This window comes from Ipomoea nil, unplaced genomic scaffold (assembly GCF_001879475.1).
Source record: "Ipomoea nil cultivar Tokyo-kokei standard unplaced genomic scaffold, Asagao_1.1 scaffold1474, whole genome shotgun sequence".
Classification (NCBI taxonomy): domain Eukaryota; kingdom Viridiplantae; phylum Streptophyta; class Magnoliopsida; order Solanales; family Convolvulaceae; genus Ipomoea; species Ipomoea nil.
Window position 1 is genome coordinate 1,018,461 of NW_017617902.1, and position 20,604 is coordinate 1,039,064.

A 20,604-nucleotide genomic window follows, 5' to 3' on the forward strand; every position below is an offset into this window, starting at 1 on the left:
ACATTGTGACCCCAAGAATCCTATTTTGCTCTATTGTCTACAAAACCTTTCTACTTATTTTATTCTGCTTGTTATTTTATGCAATCAATCCACTTTCAAGTTTTGTTCGGACTAGTTTCATATGAGTAACCTAGTAGCTAGTGATTAGTATCCCATCTCTCTGTGGTTCGACAACCCGAATACTCCGGGTATTATTTGTTTGCCCCAAATTACAGCAATCAAATTGGCGCCGTTGCCGGGGAGGTGGCGTTACGTACTGACATTAGTGAAAGTCTTACTTTAGGAGTCTAGTCCATTTTTTTTATTTATTTATTCATTTATTTATTTATTTTATTTACTAATCCATAACAAGTTCCTTGTTCTTGAGTGTGATTTTGCTTTGAATCTAAGAACTTGGCTTTTTATGCATACACGATCTCGTGGGAAAGAAGGATTATTACCTTTGAATCTTAAGATTGAGAAAAGAGCCAAGTTTCTTAGGAAACAAACTAGGATGGCACAGGTACAAGAAAACCAAGCTGGAGGGAGATCAATGTCTGACTACCTTGCTCCGGATGTTGAGGAGCATGGTAGCATCAATATTCCAAATGTGGAGGCCAATAACTTTGCGATCAATCCGGCCATACTCAGCATGGCTGCGGCAGATCGATTTGGAGGGATGCCCACGGAAGATCCCAATGCTCACGCCACCAAGTTCCTACGACTTTGTGGCACTTTCAAGATAAATGGAGTCACTCAGGATGCTGTCAGACTTAGGCTTTTTCCCTTTACACTGAAGGACAGGGCTGAAGATTGGTTATCCTCACATCCAGATAACCATTTTGACACTTGGGACAAATTACATGGAGAATTTTTGAAGAAGTTCTATCCTATCTCCAAAACGCAAAGGATGAGAAGGGCAATTCAAAACTTTAAGCAACTGGCAACTGAGTCCCTCACTGAGTCTTGGGAGAGGCTGTTGTTGAGCATGATTTGAGTTTGTTGATTAAAGTGTTGTAAGTACTTGAGCTTAAGTGTGCTTGCCAAATTATTTTCAAAATCTATATCTATAGTACTTTACAGGGTTGAGTGGCTTTATACTTAGCATTCGTGCTAACGCGTTTATTTTCCACTGTTTTTATAACCCCTTTTAGGTGGGCCTAGTGTTTGAGCGCGTACGAGATAATATAGCGCGTAGTTGAGATGTTAGATGCTAGTATAGATTTTGATTTGGATGATGATGTTTAGATACTTATGTTGGTCTTTTGTTGGTATTAAACACTGGGGTTTCGTTCACCATGTTTGGATATATTAATTTGATGAGCTTGACTCTAGATAGTACCTTTCTTAGCATGTGCAGTCATCGTGTGTGGTGACTGTGGCGGTGGCACCCTGTTGGATAGTTTTAAGTTATTAATCTTATTTTAATCTTGTTTAGTTTACCTTTTGAAGTTAAGTAGTTGTGATTTAGATTTAAGAAAAGTGGGTGTTACAATATGAGTCTCCATAGAACAAGAAGTGGCAACCAAGGTATTTTGGAATTCTCTCAGGCTCAGAGGTTATTTATTAATCTTCTAAACAAACAAAATAAGTTCTAGAAACAGATGGCAAAAATGTTTTGGTATAAGGGTGGTGACAAAAACACCAATTTTTTTCATAATGCCGTCAAACAGAGAATGAGGAACAATAAAATCCAGAGGCTAAGAGACAATGCAGGCAATTGGATTTCCCAGGGACCCGAGATGAATGCCTTGGTAAGGGATTATTTCATTAACATTTTTACTAGTGCTACGGGTGATCATAATCATGTTATTGGTTGCATTAACTCTAAGATTACTAGTACCCAAAACCGCATGTTGTTAATGAAATTTTCTAGTGGTGAAATTAAGAAAGCTTTGTTTGGAATGCATCCTGATAAGAGTCATGGCTTTGATGGGTTTAACCTGGGTTTTTTTTTCAATCTTACTGGGATATATTGGGGGAGAGTAGTCAATTTCTGTAATGGGTTCTTAGAGTCTTGTAAACTCCTAAAAGGATTGAACACTACCTAAATTGTTCTGATCCCTAAAAAAACAAATTCTCGAAACTATGGCAGACCTTAGACCTATGTACAGTAGCTTACAAAATCCTTGCCAAGGCCCTTGCCAATAGACTTAAGCCTCTCTTGAATGGTATCATTTCTGACAACCAAAGTGCATTCGTACCGGACAAATTAATTATTGATAACATTATGATAGCCTACGAATTGCAATACTACTTGAAAAGGAAAACTCAAGGCAAGGTTGGGTATGCAGCCTTAAAGCTCGACATGAGCAAAGCCTATGATAGGCTAAAGTAGCCTATGTTGCGTAGTATTATGCTTAAACTAGGTTTTGGAGAAAGGTGGGTTTCCCTTGTGATGGAGTGTGTTACCTCTGTTGAGTATTTTATGTTGAACAAAGCTGAGGAAATTGATCCTATTAAACCTAGTAGAAGAATTAGGTAAGGAGATCTCATTTCACCTTATCTCTTTATCATCGTTGCAGAGGGCTTGAGTGCAATGCTTAAGGATTATGAGAGGAAAGTTAAAATCTATGGTATATCAGTGAGGCTTCAAATCTAAAACAGTTGCTACAAGATTATGAAAAGGCCTCAGGTCAGTCTATAAATCCAAACAAATCTGCCATCATTTTCAGCAAAAATGTGGGTGAAGTGGATAGAAGAAGATTGAGTGAGATTCTAGGGGTACAGGGAAGTAGTTCTGGCAATTACCTTGGACTCCCAATGATCATTGGAAAAAACAAGAAGGAGATCCTAAGCTTTATAAAAAAGAAAAATTGCCAACTATATCCAAGGATGGAATCACAGGTGATAAGCTTAATTTCTAGGCATTATTTAGAGTAATTTTAGTTAGTGAGTTGCATAAATAAATAAAGTTTTAGGGTCGATTTTATACTAAATATTATATTATCTATATGTTACTAGTTTAGATTGATTTTAATAAATATTAGGCTAATGTTGCATTTTTATTAATATATAAAGAAAAGTTTTATTTTATCTATAGTATTAAATTTATTTGGTAGTTTTATTCATTCTATTTTTAACAAGTGTTTTAATATTTAAGTTTAATTGAATTATTATATCATGAGGTTATAATTATTTTATTTGAATTTAACATTGTTTTGTTTTTCTTATTAGATTGGCGCAGCAGTAAAGGAAAAAAGGGGGGACGTTTATTTGGGTTTTTGCGCAGCCAAAAGAACAGAGATACGAAAACAGAACACAAAAAAAAGAGAGGAGATTACGAGAGCCTGGGAACGCAGCGGAGACTTCGGCGAGAAGATTCTACCGTAAGGAATTTTCATGCTTCAATCACAGCTATCATCTCTTAGGCTTGAATTATTCTTCGTCTCTATTTTATTTTTTGTTTAATTTGTCAGAATGCTATTTCTTGAACTTCCCGTACATTTAATTATGGTTCTTGGCTAGAACTTTAATTAGGGATTTGGATTAGCCTTGATTAGATTAATTGAGTATTTTTCATGTGTTAATTCTTCCATTTTCAGTTTAACGATTGAACTTGATTATATTTATTTTATGTATTTTATTTGTGGATTGTGTGACTGGCCATTGCATAATTCTAATATCAGGGTTTATAAGAAGAACTAACAGGTGAATTATGAACCTAGAACTCGTAAGATAAACACAATTGACCTAGACTAGACATAGCTTTAGGTATTTGTGGTGAGATTTGATTGTTGCTTAATGGGTTCAATTAATGTTGGTGAGATATTGACGGATGATCACAGTTAATTGGATACAACCTAGTAGCTCGACGGAGTATTAGGATATAATTGGAGCAATCATCACTATAATTACAAGAATTAATAATTAGGAAAGTTAGTTAATTATCTAATAGGTGAACCCCAAATCCCTAGTCTTTTCTCAATTGAAAGTTTTCCTTTGCTTTAAATTCATAAATATTTTATTTAATTACATTAATCCTATCTATTTGAATCATTCGTTATCAACAAATTGATTATTTAAGTTAACAGTCAATAGTGTTCTTCGTGGGATCGATCCTGGAATACTCCAGGAATTTAAACTGTGATTGACTCTGTGCGCTTGCAGATTATAGCAATCAAGTTTTTGGCGCCGTTGCCGGGGAACACTTATTTAAGCTGTTTTTTTTAAGTTTTTGTTTTCAAATTTATTTTAGTTGTTAGGTTCGTTATTATTTTATTTTTATCTTTATTTAGTTTTTGTTTTTCTATTTTTATTTTGTTTGTTTATGAACTTAAGGCGATCAAAAAGGCATAAGAACGTTGAATTATTTCCTATTGATCTTGAAATTGAGCGTACTTGCAGAAAAAACAGGGTACGAAGGCGGCTTGAAATGGCTGAAAACAATAGAATTGGTCAACAGGATGACCCCATACCACCAATAGTTCCACCTCCTCAAAATCAAGCAGCTCAACCACGTCTTCGAGACATCCAAAGACTGGTAATAGCTGTTAATCCTTCTTGCATTCAATTATCTGATGCAGCTAGGAATTATGAACTCAAGACCTTCCATCTGAATATGCTCCCTACCTTTAACGGTTTGGGAAGTGAAGATGATTTGGGTTTCATGCGGTACAAACTTTACCTTTAAATAATTTATCTAAAGAAGAGCTTAGAATGAAATGTTTTCCATATTGTATGAGGGCTGATGCTAGGCAGTGGCAGAGGGTACTTTAAGAACCTGGGATGATGTTTACAATGCTTTCATGTTTAAATATTATTCATCTCAAAACACAATGGACTATAGGAGTAGGATATGCACTTTTACTCAAAGAGAGGGGGAGTTATTTCATGAGGCATGGGATCGTTTTAAATTGCTTTTGACACAATGTCCACACCATCAATTTCCATTGTTATTGTTGACACAATTCTTTTATGATGGTTTAACTCCTAATTGTCAGTCTCTTGTAGATACTGCTGCAGGTGGATACACAAGTGATAAAAATAGTGATGAATTAGAAGCTATCTATGAGAGCTTAGCTACTAATTCTCGACAAAAGGCAGTGAGAGGTCGAAGAGCTGTTGTGCATGAAATTAGCACACAATCTGAGTTGACAACACAAATGGCTTAATTGACTAAACAGATTAACTTGTTGATGACTCGTGATAGTTCGAATAGAGAATTTTGTGCTTTTTGCAATACATATGGTCATAATTCTTCTGTTTGTATGAATGCAGAGTCATCACAACCATCTTATGAGGAAGCTAATTACATGGGATCCAACATGGGTAGGCAACCACCAAGAAATGATCCATTTTCTAATACATATAATCCAGGTTGGCGAAATCACCCTAACTTCTCATGGAGAGATCAAGGTAATGCAAGACCAATGGGACCACCCGGATTCCAGCAACAAGGACCATCAGGATTCCAGCATCAGCAATATAGACCTTTCCAGCAGCCACCTGCACCACAACAGTCTCAACTTCCTGCTCAGGAGAAGAAGCCTCAATTGGAGGAGATGTTCATGCAATACATGGCTAGCCAGGACACTATGATGAAGAAAATGGATGCAAAAATTGATAAGGTTGCTCAGTCCAACCAAGCATCCATTCATAATTTAGAGGTGAAAGTAGGTCAGTTGGCTAAATTGGTTGCAGAAAAAAATCGAGGTAAGTTTCCTAGTACCACTGAAATAAATCCTAGGGAAGGAGCTATGGCTGTCACTTTGAGAAGTGGTAAGATATTGAATGAAGTTTTGAAAGAAAAAGAACCCATGAGTGTGGAAAAAGAGAGTAAGAAAGAAGAAGAGCAAGTGCCTAAAGAGAATTCTAGTGATCAAAACCTCACTTCCTCTACAGTAAAACCTTATGTACCCCCCATTCCATATCCACAAAGGTTACAAAAGAGGAAGCAGGATAATAACTTCAAAAGATTCTTAGAGGTTTTTAAAAAATTGCAAATTAATATTCCTTTGCAGAAGCACTTGCCAATATGCCATCTTATGCCAAGTACATTAAGGAAATTGTGTCTAATAAAAATAAATTAGAAGAGTTTGGTACTGTTCATCTAAATGAGGAGTGTAGTGCTATTCTACAAAGCAAGTTACCTCCTAAGCTAATGGATCTAGGAAGTTTTTCTATTCCTTGCACTATTGGTAATACTGTCATTGATAAATTCTTATGTGATCTAGGTGCCAGTATTAACCTTATGCCTTTAACTCTTTTCAATAAGTTGGAAATAGCTGAAATAAAGCCAACAACAATCTCTCTTCAACTTGCTGATAGATCAGTCAAGTACCCGCTTGGAGTAGTGGAGGATATCTTGGTAAAAGTTGGTAAATTTTATTTTCCTGCTGATTTTCTGATTCTTGATGAGTAGTGATACAGATACATCTATTATACTTGGTAGGCCATTTTTGTTGACAGGAGGAGTAATAATTGATATGCCTTTAGGGAAATTGATTTTTAGAGTAGGAACAGAAAAAGAAGAATTTTCTATCTCTAAAGCTATAAAATTACCAACTTTGATGAATCTTGTCTTTTTGTTGATGTTATTGAGAAACCTTCAAAAGAAGTATTTGTTAAGCATGCACCTAATGATCCATTGGAAGCATGTCCAATAGAAAAGAATGTACCAGAATTTGTTGAGTCTATGATGAGATTAGAAGGTCAAGGTCATTTTCCTGCACATCTTAGTAGGAAATATGAAGATTTAGGTTGTGGCAACCCTTTTCCATTACCTTTTAATGAAACACCACCTCGACTTGAACTTAAACCACTTTCATTGAAGTTCAAATATGACTTTTTGAGTAACAATGATACTTTTCTTATGCTCATTTACTTAATGCAAAAGAAGAGAGACTATGGAGAACTTTGACTAAAGCTTGGCATGACAAAAATAATTTTTGGAGAGAATTCAAAGTATGGCAAGAAGTTTTGTTGTTTAATTCTTGTCTTAAGCTTTTTCTAGGGACATTGAAGTCTAGACGGTTTTGTCATTTCATGGTCACTAAAGTTCGTTCCTATGTGGCCATAGAGATTGAACGAGATAAAAAGAGACTATTCATGGTTGCTTCACCAAAAGGCAGTCCCGAAAGAAATTGGCAACTAACAGGAAAGTTTCCTATTTATTTCATTTTCTCATACCTGCTTTCTTATTTAACATTGAGGACAATGTTGAGTTTGAGTGTGGGGAAAGGAAAGTAAGTTTAGGGGATGTTTTCTGCAAGTTTTATGCAATTAAAACAAAAAAAAAAAAAAAAAATCTGCGTTTTTTCTTTCTGCATTTTTTTAAAAATTTTCAGCACAAAAAAATTTCTGCATTTTTAAAAAATACCATCTAATGACTATGTTGATTGGGAGATAAGTTCTAGTGTTTTGGGAGTACATAATATCAATGAATGTGTTTGGCTATATGTATGCTTGCATAGATTTAGTCAATTCTGTCACACCGTGAGCTTTTGAGCCTAGAGGTTGCCCACTGCAACTTATTTTCATTTTGAGTGTTTATTGCCTTCTTCGATTGTGTTACTTCTAGAATTTGCTTCATACCATTTCAGAGCTACATGTTATATGATGACACGAGAATGATTAAGGCATTAGTATTTAGCCTTATAGCCTTAAAAATGACCACATCCTTATACATGTGATATTTTCCCTAGTGAACCATTTTTGAGCTTTAAAATAAATATAAGACATTTTTCTTCCTTAGCCAGTTCCAAAGAACCTTGGCTCATAAAAGAAGCCTTTTAACCCATCTTTGGGTCAGTGGATGTCATTATTTCATTTATCTGTGCAAGATGACCAAAAGTGATGAAGTATGGGTGAGATTGGAGTTGAAAGGTGATTGTACAATTGGTTTTCTTTGACTGAAGAATTGTTTGTGATCAAAGGGGGTGAAAATGAAAAAAAAAAAAAAAAAAAAAAAACAAAATGATATGTTCTAATTTTGTGGGTTGAAAAATCTTGTTAGCCCAAGCTTTTGTGCTCATTTTATTCTTAAAATGATTTATGAGTAATGAGGGCATGATAGAAATTTGATGATTATGGGAAGAGTTCCATTGAGGGGTGATGCGGAAATGAGCTATTTATTCGGTTTTACCAGGAAAAAAAAAATGAAAAACAAACAGAAAAAAAATGAAAAATGAGATTTTGAAGTTGTTTTGGGAGTTTATCGGTGAAAAGGATGAGGGAGAATGAAGTAGTGATTGCTTGTTTTGGTAGAGTTCGTTGTATGGTAGAATACAAGTTCTTGCTCTTGATATGGTGAAATTATGGTTCTACTGATTCCTTGGACTTTATTTGTATTTCCTTATATCCTTTCTTTCTTAAACCACATACCCTTGGCCCCATTCACCCCAGAAATAAAGACCTTTTGACTCGTGTTCTTCATATAATTTTGATAGTGGAGTTTTGGTTGACGAGCAAGCCTATGGCAAGTGCACTCTCAATAGAGGATGGTGTGTACCTTTCTTATACATATATTTATGAGAGATTGGGCGAACAACCGTGAGGACTACTATTCTCTATTGGTCCTGTGTGCATATGACTTTGAACTCTCATGAAGTATTATGTGTTCACCATTCCTTTGAATTGAATGCCTAGTTGACATGGTTATGGTTGATAGTTTTATTTCATTGCATAAGTTTGCTTGGGGACAAGCAAAACCTTGAGTGTGGAGAAGTTTGATAAGGTTAATTTTTAGGCATTATTTAGAGTAATTTTAGTTAGTGAGTTGCATAAATAAATTAAGTTTTAGGATCGATTTTATACTAAATATTATATTATCTATATGTTACTAGTTTAGATTGATTTTAATAAATATTAGGCTAATGTTGCATTTTTATTAATATATAAAGAAGAGTTTTATTTTATCTATAGTATTAAATTTATTTGGTAGTTTTATTCATTCTATTTTTTAACAAGTGTTTTAATATTTAAGTTTAATTGAATTATTATATCATGAGGTTATAATTATTTTATTTGAATTTAACTTTATTTTGTTTTTCTTATTAGATTGGCGCAGCAGTAAAGGAAAAAAAGGGGGAAGTTTATTTGGGTTTTTGCGCAGCCAAAAGAACAGAGATACGAAAACAGAACAGAAAAAAAAGAGAGGAGATTACGAGAGCTTGGGAGCGCAGCGGAGATTTCGGCAAGAAGATTCTATCGCAAGGAATTTTCGTGCTTCAATCACAATTATCATCTCTTAGGCTTGAATTATTCTTGTTCTCTATTTTATTTCTTATTTAATTTTTCAGAATGCTATTTCTTGAACTTCGCATACATTTAATTATGGTTCTTGGCTAGAACTTTAATTAGGGATTTGGATTAGCCTTGGTTAGATTAATTGACTATTTTTCATGTGTTAATTCTTCCAATTTCAGTTTAACGATTGAACTTGATTATATTTATTTTATGTATTTTATTTGTGGATTGTGTGACTGGCCATTGCATAATTCTAATATCAGGGTTTATAAGAAGAACTAACAGGTGAATTATAAACCTAGAACTCGTAAGATAAACACAATTGACCTAGACTAGACATAGATTTAGGTATTTGTGGTTAGATTTGATTGTTGCTTAATGTGTTCAATTAATGTTGGTGAGATATCGACGGATGATCACAGTTAATTGGATACAACCTAGTAGCTCGACGGAGTATTAGGATATAATTGGAGCAATCATCACTATAATTACAGGAATTAATATTTAGGAGAGTTAGTTAATTATCTAATAGGTGAACCCCAAATCCCTAGTCTTTTCTCAATTGAAAGTTTTTCTTTGCTTTAAATTCATAAATATTCTATTTAATTACATTAATCCTATCTATTTGCATCTTTCTTTATCAACAAATTGATTATTTAAGTTAACAGTCAATAGTGTTCTTCGTGGAATTGACCCTGGAATACTCCAAGAATTTATACTGTGATTGACTCTGTGCGCTTACAGATTATAGCAATCAACAGGTTCATATCTAGAGCAGAGCATGAGATATTATTGAAGACTGTCCCCCAAGCACTTCCCACATATGCCATGGGAGTTTTCTTACTACCAAAGATCAGAGACTTGCCAAGGAAATTGAAGTTATCATGAACTCTTATTGGTGGAAGGGTGGAGGGCAGATTAACGGGGGCTTCAATTAGAAATCTTGGAACCATTTGTGTAACCCAAAGAAATAGGGAGGTATTGGATTTCGTAATCTTTTATGACTTCAATCTAGTTCTCTTATGCAAATTATCCTGGAACCTTTTATAGAAACATGACTCACTTGCATCTCAGATTTATAAGGTAAGATACTATCTGAATGCCTCTTTTCTGGAAGCAAAAGCTTGAGCTAACCCCTCTTATATCTGGAGTAGCTTGCTTGCGACCCAGGACATAATCCCTAATCATTCAAGGTAGAGAATTGGGAATGGTAATCAAGTTAGAATTTGGTCCGATAATGGGCTTCCAGATTTATCTAATTCCAAAGTGACTTCTTACCCATTTTCGTTAATGGAAAACACAACAGTGGCTGATCTTATTGATCCAACAAACTGCAACTGGGATGAAGAGACCATCAAATCCATTTTTAATGAGAGAGATACAAATAGCAGCATCAACGAAGTGACCTTGATTACTGAAGCTGAATGTTGATGCTGCTATCGACAAGCATAGTGCCGAAATGGGCTTTGGCTGTGTTCTTAAGAATGATCAAGGTTACTTCGTTGTTGCAAGAGGAACACAATGGAGTGGTGTCCGAGAGGTCGAAGTTGTCGCCATAAGAGAATCCCTAAACTGGTTGAAAAGCCTTGACTTCGACAATATTATCATGGAAACAGATTCATTACAGGTGGTTCAAGAACTTAGTTCTACGTCGGGTGATTCTTCCTTTCATTTGTTGTTAGTTGAAATTAAAAACTTGATGAGTATTTTACTTTAAGTTAGTTTATCTTTTACTAAGCGATCTGTGAACTAGACGGCTCATCTACTTGCAAGGCAATCTATTTCTTTGTCTAATTGCTCGGAGTGATTCGTTAACGCTCCCATCTTCCTTTGTAATACTCTTTCCTCGGATTTGATTTAATGCAATTGTCTTTTCTCAAAAAAAAAAAAAAATGTTAGTAGTGCTACTATTGCAATAACAACATTTGTAACAGGGGAAAGATACATATGACAAAACAAAAAGTAAAAAATTAGGTTGCACAACTTTGGTATTTCCCCTTGTTGCAATAGTAACATTTATAGGTACTTGTTTGGCTTAGCTCATTCACAACTTATTACAGAATATAAATTGGGCAGAAAAGAAGAAATAAGTGCTAAATAAACAACTGAGTTTATTATTTTTTGCAATTAGATCATTGATTAAAACATGTGCAATTAGAATATTTTTCCAAACAAATATTTTAACTGCACATAAGCGTGCAATAAATTCAGCAAACAATTTTACACTTTTTTCTTTAAAAAATAAATAAATAAAAGCCTTGCTAGATAATAGGCAAACCCTGTTTTTGTAAAGTTGTTTATTCAAAAATCTCAAATTGAGCCCAACAAGCACCAATTGGTTTTGATGGAACACTATAGGAACTAAAATTTGTGCAATATGGATGCTGAATGCCAATTTTCTTTGGGGTCAAAGGCAATCCCAACTATCAAACCAACATCAATTATTATAACTTAAATAAACAGCCAGATATTGGTTGAGAAATTTAGAGGCTAATAACACATATCAAGTAGAATTTTTACATGTACTCTCAAATCTTACTCCTTGATGTGACAGACTCTGATAAGCTATTATTTTCATGTGGGTCCCAATACAAGTGTTTACATCAAGATTTTGTGTATGGAAATAAAAGTAAAGAATATAGAGTGAGAGTACACATACTATTTTCCTATCAAGTAATCTATGTTGGAAACCCTGAATGCAATCACTTTGGTAATGCCAAAAAAACAAAAAAACAAAAAAGAGAGAAATCTGGAGGCTAACTCAAAAATACTTGCAGTTTACAGAACACTTCCCATGGTATCCCTGATGCAAATGTGAGAGCCATGATATGGCGGTGTACAAGCTGTCACAATCACTTGTTGAACATATATAATATATAAATATAAATATGCAAGTAATCGGTGTACACAGTTACACACGTGAGGGGGCGTGTTGAGCATATAATATATGAACATAAATGTATAATTCAACTATAAACTTAGGCTTTTAGTTGAGATTGAGCACATGTTCAATTTTATTGATACTACAACAACACAATGCAAATTAGAACACACAGATAATCTTCGTATTCATAATATTTCAATCCAATTGAATAGCATGACAATGAAGCATATCCATGTCTAGTTGTCATTATGAAAAAAGGGGCAGATGGGAAAATGATAGACTTCAGTACAGGATACAATATGTGACTAATCCCATAGTGAGACTTGCAGCATAAAATAAATAAATAACTGAGCTGGAAAAACAAGTTTGGACATGTTTGGCCACATTTCAGGCTGTTAGCTGAGTTCCTGAAGGTTAACTCTCAACGCCATGGTCCCATAATACCAAGGTGGCAGCCATTGTTGTCATTTATTTAACATTTTAAGATGTTAGTTCCCACCCATTAGCAAAGTCATGAATTCCTAATGAGTATCACCAGACTACACACAGGGTAAAGCTCTAACTAGCTAAGCAACCAAAGATTTGGCATTGAGCCCAAGTTCTGCAAACCAATTTGGATGATTGCTACAGACATTCAAGATTCAAATAGCATCTCTCACCAATTGAAATCATAAAGAAATCATTTTCACTCCAATATATATGGTTGAAGAGAAGTGGTAAGTTTATGAAGTGCACTAAGGAAAGTCACTCAAATAAAATAAACTCAGTTGAGGTATCCAATGCCCTTTCAACAGACCACATACAACTTCCAGCAACATAGAAAGTAAAAGATTCCACTCTAGTAAAAAATGCAAGTAGAACCCACCATGTCAAGTATTTCGAAGCACGGGAGGAGCAAGAAAGGACACTCTGATGATCAATCTAAAAAGATAGTTAGACAGCCATAGCCTACAATATAATAATGCAGATCGAGACTCAGCAAAAACGACACAATTATTTGAACTCTGATCTAAATATTATGACTGAGCAGATAATTGGAAATCAATAGTACTACATATATTACCATCACACTTCAAGGATCAAAACAGCTTTTTAAACTCAAACTTCATCCAACTTTCCTTTTCATCTCACATATTTGATCCTAATGAAACTCAAATCCAAAGAAACGGGGGAATTTTGATAAGAATTTACAAGAGATATTTTAATTTGACCCTCGCGGGGTCAAGTTACCGGTGATCGTGATAGTTCAGGTCTTCAGGATCTGAGAAGTAAGAATCAAAGCCGAGAATCAGGCTTCGCCGCCGGATCGGTAGCGGTAGAACTTGCCAAAGACGTGGAGGGCGGTGACGAAGCCGATGAAGCAGACGCTCATGATGAGGACGACGGTCGGGCTAACCTTCAGCCCCGGGGCGTCATCGGTGTAGAATCTCAGCATGTTGCTTGGGCCGCCTGAAGCCCCGCCGCCGGAGCTGACAGTGGAGGAACCTCCAAGCCTGCGGCGGCGCATTCCGGCTGCTGCCGCCGCTGATCCTCGCGGAGCCACCATGCCGGGGCGGGAGTTGGAGGAGGAAGAAGGCTGAGCTGTAGTGGGACGCGCCATTTCCGGTGGAGTGAAGACTGAAGAGGAAAATGGTAGTTGCAGATTTGTACTAGTATTTTCGAGAAGTGAGTAAGTTGAGTGAAGAAGAAGAAGGCGGGGTCTAATCGTAATTATATTGAAATTCAGGGTCTAGTTTGTATTCGGTTGTATATCTGATTCTTCCGGTGAGGTGGTTATGCTACGGATAAAGATGAGTAGATGACCGTTTAATTAATTTATTGATAGGGCCCACAAACTTGTTAATTTTATATTTCGTGCCCAGGAATCTATGTACTCCGTATTTAATTATAGAGATAGGGGTGTTTAGTAAATAATTATTAGTTAATTGTGTTAGTAAATTTGATTAGTTGATAGTATTAACTGGTTGTAGTATTTGATAAATTAGTTGTTAGTTGATAGTTGATTACATGTAAAATAATTTTTTTAAAAAAAATTCATGGAAAAAATTATTTTGAACGATTTTTAAATTTTAGCATTTTGAAGCAATAAATTGTTGTAAAAAACTAATTAATCAAACACTCATATTGATAGTTTAATCAAGTCAAATAATCAATAATAATCTCAAATAAGTTAAAATTGATTAATAAGTTAACAATAATTATCAAATATAATCATAATATAAGATTTGTTGTATTGCAAGTTTGTTTGCAGGCCTTTAGCTCGTGAAGAACAGTAAGAACAAGAAGAAGAGTAGAGACAAAATAGAGGGTTTCTTATTCCTTTATACCACACCTATGATCATTACATTAGAATGACATATATATAATAACAAGTGTAACGGAATACAATAATGGAGACATAAAGGAAACCGTTACACAATAATGTCCACAATCATTACTATTTATAACACTCCCCCCTTGGACATTATTTGTCGATGATCTAGCATCGTTAAAAACTTTCTAGGAAAACCCTGTGGGAAAAACCTAGACAAGAAAAGAGTACAATAGAAAATATATTCATGCCTCATTAAAAACTTCACTAGGAAAACCACGTGGGAAAAACCTAGTTGAAGAAAAGAGTACATGATATATATAAAAACATATATTGTATTTGGTCGCCTCATTAAAAACCTTAACTTAAAAAAACCCTGTGGGAAAAACATAGTTAAGGGAAAAAGAGTACAACCATAAGCCTTCAGGGCGCAAACCGCATAATCTTCAGGATTTTGGGGTTTGTCCATTTAAGCAATTATTTTGCAACTTTTCCTCATTGTCATTACTATATCATACTCATGCTTCGTTAAAAACCACACTAGAAAACCCAATGGGAGAAAACTAGTGAGGAAAAGAGTACATGATATTTATGTATTTATGTGTTGCAAATACTGCGCAATTGTTAGTCTTTTATGACTTAATCTTCAGGATTTTATGTTCAATGTTCAATCTTCCGGATTGATTCGAGTAAATGTACTTCCAGTCTCCCCCTGAAGATAACAATCTTCAAGTTCTACATATATTTCAAATTTTGAAGAGATGGATTGGACAAATCTTCTGGATTGTCACTTAGAGTAGTGTACAATAATCTTATGGCTCTTCTAGAGCTAATATAACATTTGTGCAACACAAGTGTTATTGTCCTCATTTTGAACATTTAGGGAAATTCATTGTATAACCAGTTTGGACTTGGCATTGCGGGGATCAAACAAAACAGCCAGTACCCAAGTAGCCTATTAAAACCGTATCATGGTTTCTTACATAAATGTCATGTCTTTGTATCTCGAAGATACTGGAGGATATGTTAATCATTATTCAAGTACTTCATTTGTAGGGGGAACACTAGATTTTGCTAGCAATTTTATCGCAAATATGTTGCGGTTATGGAACTTCTGGTTCTATAATGGTGCTCCAATGATAATGAAGTAAGGGACTTCGAGTCCAAAAAGGTTCCTTATCTACTTCAAGAGATTATTAGGCAACCTTTAGTTTGATAAAACATGACACTTATATGCATATAGACATATGAAAAAGCATTTTTAGATGTAGGCTGACTGGTGTATAAAAAAAACTGTAAAGAAAAACTCGATCTTCAAGTCGAGATAATACTTATAGCTTTCACAAGCTTTTTGTTTCAAAAGTCTCAGTCTTTAAACATGAACTGACATCATCAAGCTCTTTATATCTTTCATTGATGTTTACACCATCAATCTTGACTGAGATAATAAATAATAAATAAGTTCATTATCAACCCTTTATCGAGCACACAATGGTACATATTATTCCTTCAATGAGGATATTAACTCCATTCGCAACCCTTTAAAGAGTAGATAATGACACATAATAATACTTAAAAATGAGAATTATGAATCCATCAGGGATTTCTCAAGATAAATTTAACTGCATATCTAAATTTATTATTCTGCCAATTGTATTATGTAGCGGAACTTAATGCCATTTACCGTGGGAGATTATATTTGATTAAAATCAATTAAGGGTCTCTGCGTGAACCCATAGGCTACAAACTCGCTTTATCACCTCATTATTCTTATTTCTCTTTCATGCACACACACATTTGTAACCTTCAGGGTTAACACTCAAATGGTGTATTGTTATAAAGAGAATTTATTCATTTTAGCGAGTCGAGTTATGCCTTAATTGCTCCTTTATATATTAAATAGTCATGGCACTTCTGGTGCTTAACTCTGGATCCAGATTATATAACGAGCAATTTGTAATAGCAATTGTGTTGTCGACAACTATAACTTTTTTGTAAAACTCCCATATTTGTAAAAGTAATGGCAATTTCTAAAACAACCAGATTCTAAACATTTCCCAAAGATATTTTGATCTGGTCGTTCCGCATCCCTAGTATTACGTTTGTTTGGTGCACCTATAAGTCTTACCAGGGTTTTTCGTCATCTGGACGAACGTCTGCAGGACATAATTATTCAAACTATTTCAAGAGTGACAATATTTCTTTACTAGATCTAGTATTATGATTCATATCTCTTTCACCGATAGGTCTCCTACACTTCTGGTGTCAAGGAGTATCAATAGATATGTTTGGTCCAAGGATATAGGACCCAGTCACTTCTTTTATGATCATTATGATCAATAGATGTATTCGGCAGATTATTTGCTAAAATCGCAAATAGATTATCTTTTGAACTTCCAGTTCAATCTAACTAGTACATGGATTTAAATAATGAAGATGTTTTTATCCTTATGAAATTTCTTGGCATTCCAAAAAGCTACGGAGTAGTATATTATCTCCCCCTAATGCCGAGAAACAATCTTCATTAGGAATGCAGTCAACGTACCCAATTATATGTATTGATCCCCTATCATGGGCTTTCTGTATTTAATCAATAGACGGAGGTTTCTTTGATAGCCCTTTTAGAGGTACGTTGTGGTGGTGATATAAAATAGACTGCGCAAATAAAATAACGCAGATAGGAAAATGTTACTTCTGAAATCACGTACTAGGTGAAAAAGGGGGTATAGCAATCCTTGAGGGATTGATTTGTGATATGCATTGAGTTAGACTTGGATAAAAAGAATTTGACTCATAGTAACGTCAAACAATCCTTCGGGGATTGATGGGATAGGTTGACCATTTTTGGTCAAGAATTCATTGTCAAGATTCATCCTAAAAGGATGACTTAGAGAATTAAAATCCTTAATCTACCTTCAGGGCAAATAAATATACAAAATAATGAGAGCTATAAATTTAAATATCATATGCCCAAATCTCATGTCAAAAAGTTTCTATAGCAGAAACTAGCACTGTAAACATGTCATAGCCTTTAACTATTATCACATGCAAGCTAAGGTTTAGCAACGACAGGTGCAACCTAACCATATTGAGAATTCATGCTATTTTCCCACTTATAAGTTGGGTGATAAATCTCAATAGCTATGGCCTATAGCAAATCATAAATTGCCAACAAGATAAATAACAAAATCTCTTATGTGAACATAATCAAGAGATTATATGCTAAATGTTGTCAATTAAAGAGAAGCACATGCAACATGTGATATAATTGTCCCTTATGTCTTGGACACCAAACACTCAATTGAGTCATGCATATCCATTAAATAAAGAATATCATGTTTGGTACACACAAGGCATGACATGACAAGAGATATTGTTTATTAATTCATAAATTAGAAAAATGAGAGAAGTACCGTTCGCCGAATAATAATGAGCACATGTTCGCTGCCGGGCCCATTCATTCCTATTTCGGGGCGTCAAAAACAGCACTTTTCCAAGCAAACTCTCATTTTATTTCATAGTTTCATATCTCAGCATGAAAACATCACAAAATAGCAAGATATACAAGCTGAAAACGGCAGAAAATTTTCAGAATTTTGACCTGGATTGCAGAATTTTCTGGGGAAAAAGGTAACACATTTTGACACAAAATTTGGCAGATATGTAGTTCAGTAAGTCTAGAACGTACATAAAAATTTTCATGTCAATCCAAGGTGTGAAAGTATTTTTTCTGAAATTTTTCACAACATTGCTCCAGGCAGAAAAATAATTGGCAGCACACTGCCAAAACTTTACAAATTTTTCTGGAATAACCAAAGCATATTTTTAACAAAATATTTTTACAGACATCAAATATCACGAGTCTAGGTTCTCCATAAAAAATTTCATGCCAAAAGGAGTTCAACAAGTATTTTTCACGAATTTAATTTTCAAACTGCGCCGGTCAGAATTTTCAGGCAGTGATTACTATGTGTAAAAAAAAATCACAACTTGTTTGCTTCAGGCAAACCAACATGATGTGAGTCAATATTGACTTTTGGAGAGTAGCATAGCATTATAAATAGAAGTTGCAAACTTCATTCATGAGTCATTAGTCACCTTAAAGATCAATCCACATTCAGGGTCTTCCAGACCTTATTAAAAAATAGTCCAATGACCAAACACTTAGCATAATTTTGTCATGTACTACTACTGGAGTACAATACGACCATTGACAATAAGACCCGCATACACCAAATATCCTTCAGGGATTGACTTAGGGTCTATAAATCCTTTTAGATCAAATATCTATAATCGAGGGTTGGGGCAAGATAACGGGTGACAAATAAAAATAGTGCTCTTGATTTACCTTCTAGGCAAAACTATATTTAGAATTCAGACTATGACCACTTGTTGATTAAAATGATCCTTCAGGGATTGTCCCATAATAAACAGTGGCTTTGATTTGCCATCCTGGCAAAGCTTCTAGTAAGATTTATAATAAATCTTAAAATATATGGCGTATAGCAAACAATTGCTACCATCAAGAGCAAATCAGTAAATGCTCTTTTGTGATGACTCACATCCCTGTAAGGCATGAGATAGCAATTTGTGACACAACAAAAATTTGACACTTGACAACAAGTGCACCGACCATACAATGTATTTGGTAGTCACATCAAGAAAGTGTCACAATATTATGTATTTTAATTAAGCTCTCTAATTCTATGCATGCGCATCGACGAGATGCAAAAGCATATGGCATAAGCTACAAGAATTATTAGGAATATTTTATTATTCCAAAAACAGCCCACAATATAATTGAGAGAAAAAATGGGTATCAAGATAATGCTTAAGAACGATCCACTATATGGTATATTTGCATTCAGATATGAAAGAATCGTTCAAGCAGAAGCATGCTCGAAGGCATGGAATAGAGATTGAATATTCATTGTATGAGGTCATGGTTAAGGTGGTGACGAAGAAAAATGAGCGGTATTGCCTTCTGGGCCTCAATACTCGTAGATGCCTCTTTGATGGTGTTTGGCAGTTTTATAGATGCAAGATATATTCCGACATCAAACACCCAAATAAAGAAATTTCTTCCATTGAGTGCGAGCTCAGTGAATTCTCTTTTTTCAAGAGCAACTATTTTCTACCGGAAATAGTTTTAATGAGGACCAAGGAAAAAACATATTTTATAAAAAAAAATATGGGACTTAGGATTTTTATGTAAGAAGGGTTCAAAAATAAAGATGGTCCATTTATTTTAAAGGTGGTCCAATCCAAATCCTAAGTAGGAATTAACGCTTCTGGCGTTGTTTTTTTTTTTTTTTTAGGAATAAAAGCAAAAATCATCCGTAAACAACGCGAAATTAATAACGCTTCTGGCGTTATGGGGCTTGTATTTACGCAAACGGTTTCGATAAAACGAAGAGACCTCCGCCAACCGCCATTATTGATCGCCGCCCTTGCCGCAGACCACCACCGGTCGTCAGTAACGCGGCCACGATCTTCGTAATAGCCGCCGCTCGCCTCTACCGCGGCCACCCATAGGGCCATCCTCACAGCCCACCATGCGATGATGGTGCAGATCAGAAAAAAATGGGGGACGATCGGCCGAAAAAAAACGGGATCTATTTTTGTCCCTCTCCGATCACTTCTAAAAACAGGGGCTGGACTGCTGGACAGCCGCCGCAAAAAAATAGCCGCCCCATGCCGCCGCTGCAACACCTCCGACGTGGCTCAGATGACAGGCGCGACGGCGATGGAGGGGGAAGAAAGGTATGAAAAAAACACATTCTAAACAATTTCTCATTGTACTAAACGAATTATCATACCAAAAATAATTAATCAATCATATTTTTCATGCCAGTATGTAAAAAATAGTGTATATATTGAAAGCAATACAATTTTTCCGGAAAAAAAAATATATATATCATATGCAAAATTCCAGACTTAGTACATCTAGCAACTAGAATTTTAGATATTGCAAGAAAAATTGTACGCATATTTGATATGAAGTCACATATAAGCATAGGCCAAAAAATTTTGGTTCCTCATCAAATATTCATCAACATCAATATTTTTGGTTCATTGCTACGAAATATATGTATTTGCAGAGTAAACTTATTCATTCATGATATACATATTCACAGTAAGTATATACTTACGGATGCAGAAGTATATTATCAAAAATATATAATCATATGATCAAGTTTTCATAAATTCAAAAATGCATAAAGCATAAACACATATGATT

The 20,604-nt window shown here is 34.9% G+C and overlaps 1 protein-coding gene and 1 long non-coding RNA gene across 2 annotated transcripts; one reads left to right on the top strand and one right to left on the bottom strand.

The window, feature by feature from the left end:
* Positions 1-2,575: 2,575 nt before the first annotated feature.
* Positions 2,576-11,046, top strand: LOC109188743. The gene is made up of 3 exons (XR_002055489.1): positions 2,576-2,826; positions 9,930-10,146; positions 10,243-11,046. It is a non-coding gene; the product is annotated as an uncharacterized LOC109188743 (long non-coding RNA).
* Positions 11,047-13,045: 1,999 nt separating this feature from the next.
* Positions 13,046-13,797, bottom strand: LOC109188741 (protein transport protein Sec61 subunit beta). The gene has a single exon (XM_019339363.1). The coding sequence runs from the start codon at positions 13,650-13,652 to the stop codon at positions 13,341-13,343; it is 312 nt and encodes a 103-aa protein (XP_019194908.1). The 5' UTR covers positions 13,653-13,797; the 3' UTR covers positions 13,046-13,340.
* Positions 13,798-20,604: the final 6,807 nt, after the last annotated feature.

Bases quoted from the DNA above. Each gene is read 5' to 3' on its own strand.
- LOC109188741 (XM_019339363.1), bottom strand. From the start codon at position 13,652: ATGGCGCGTCCCACTACAGCTCAGCCTTCTTCCTCCTCCAACTCCCGC.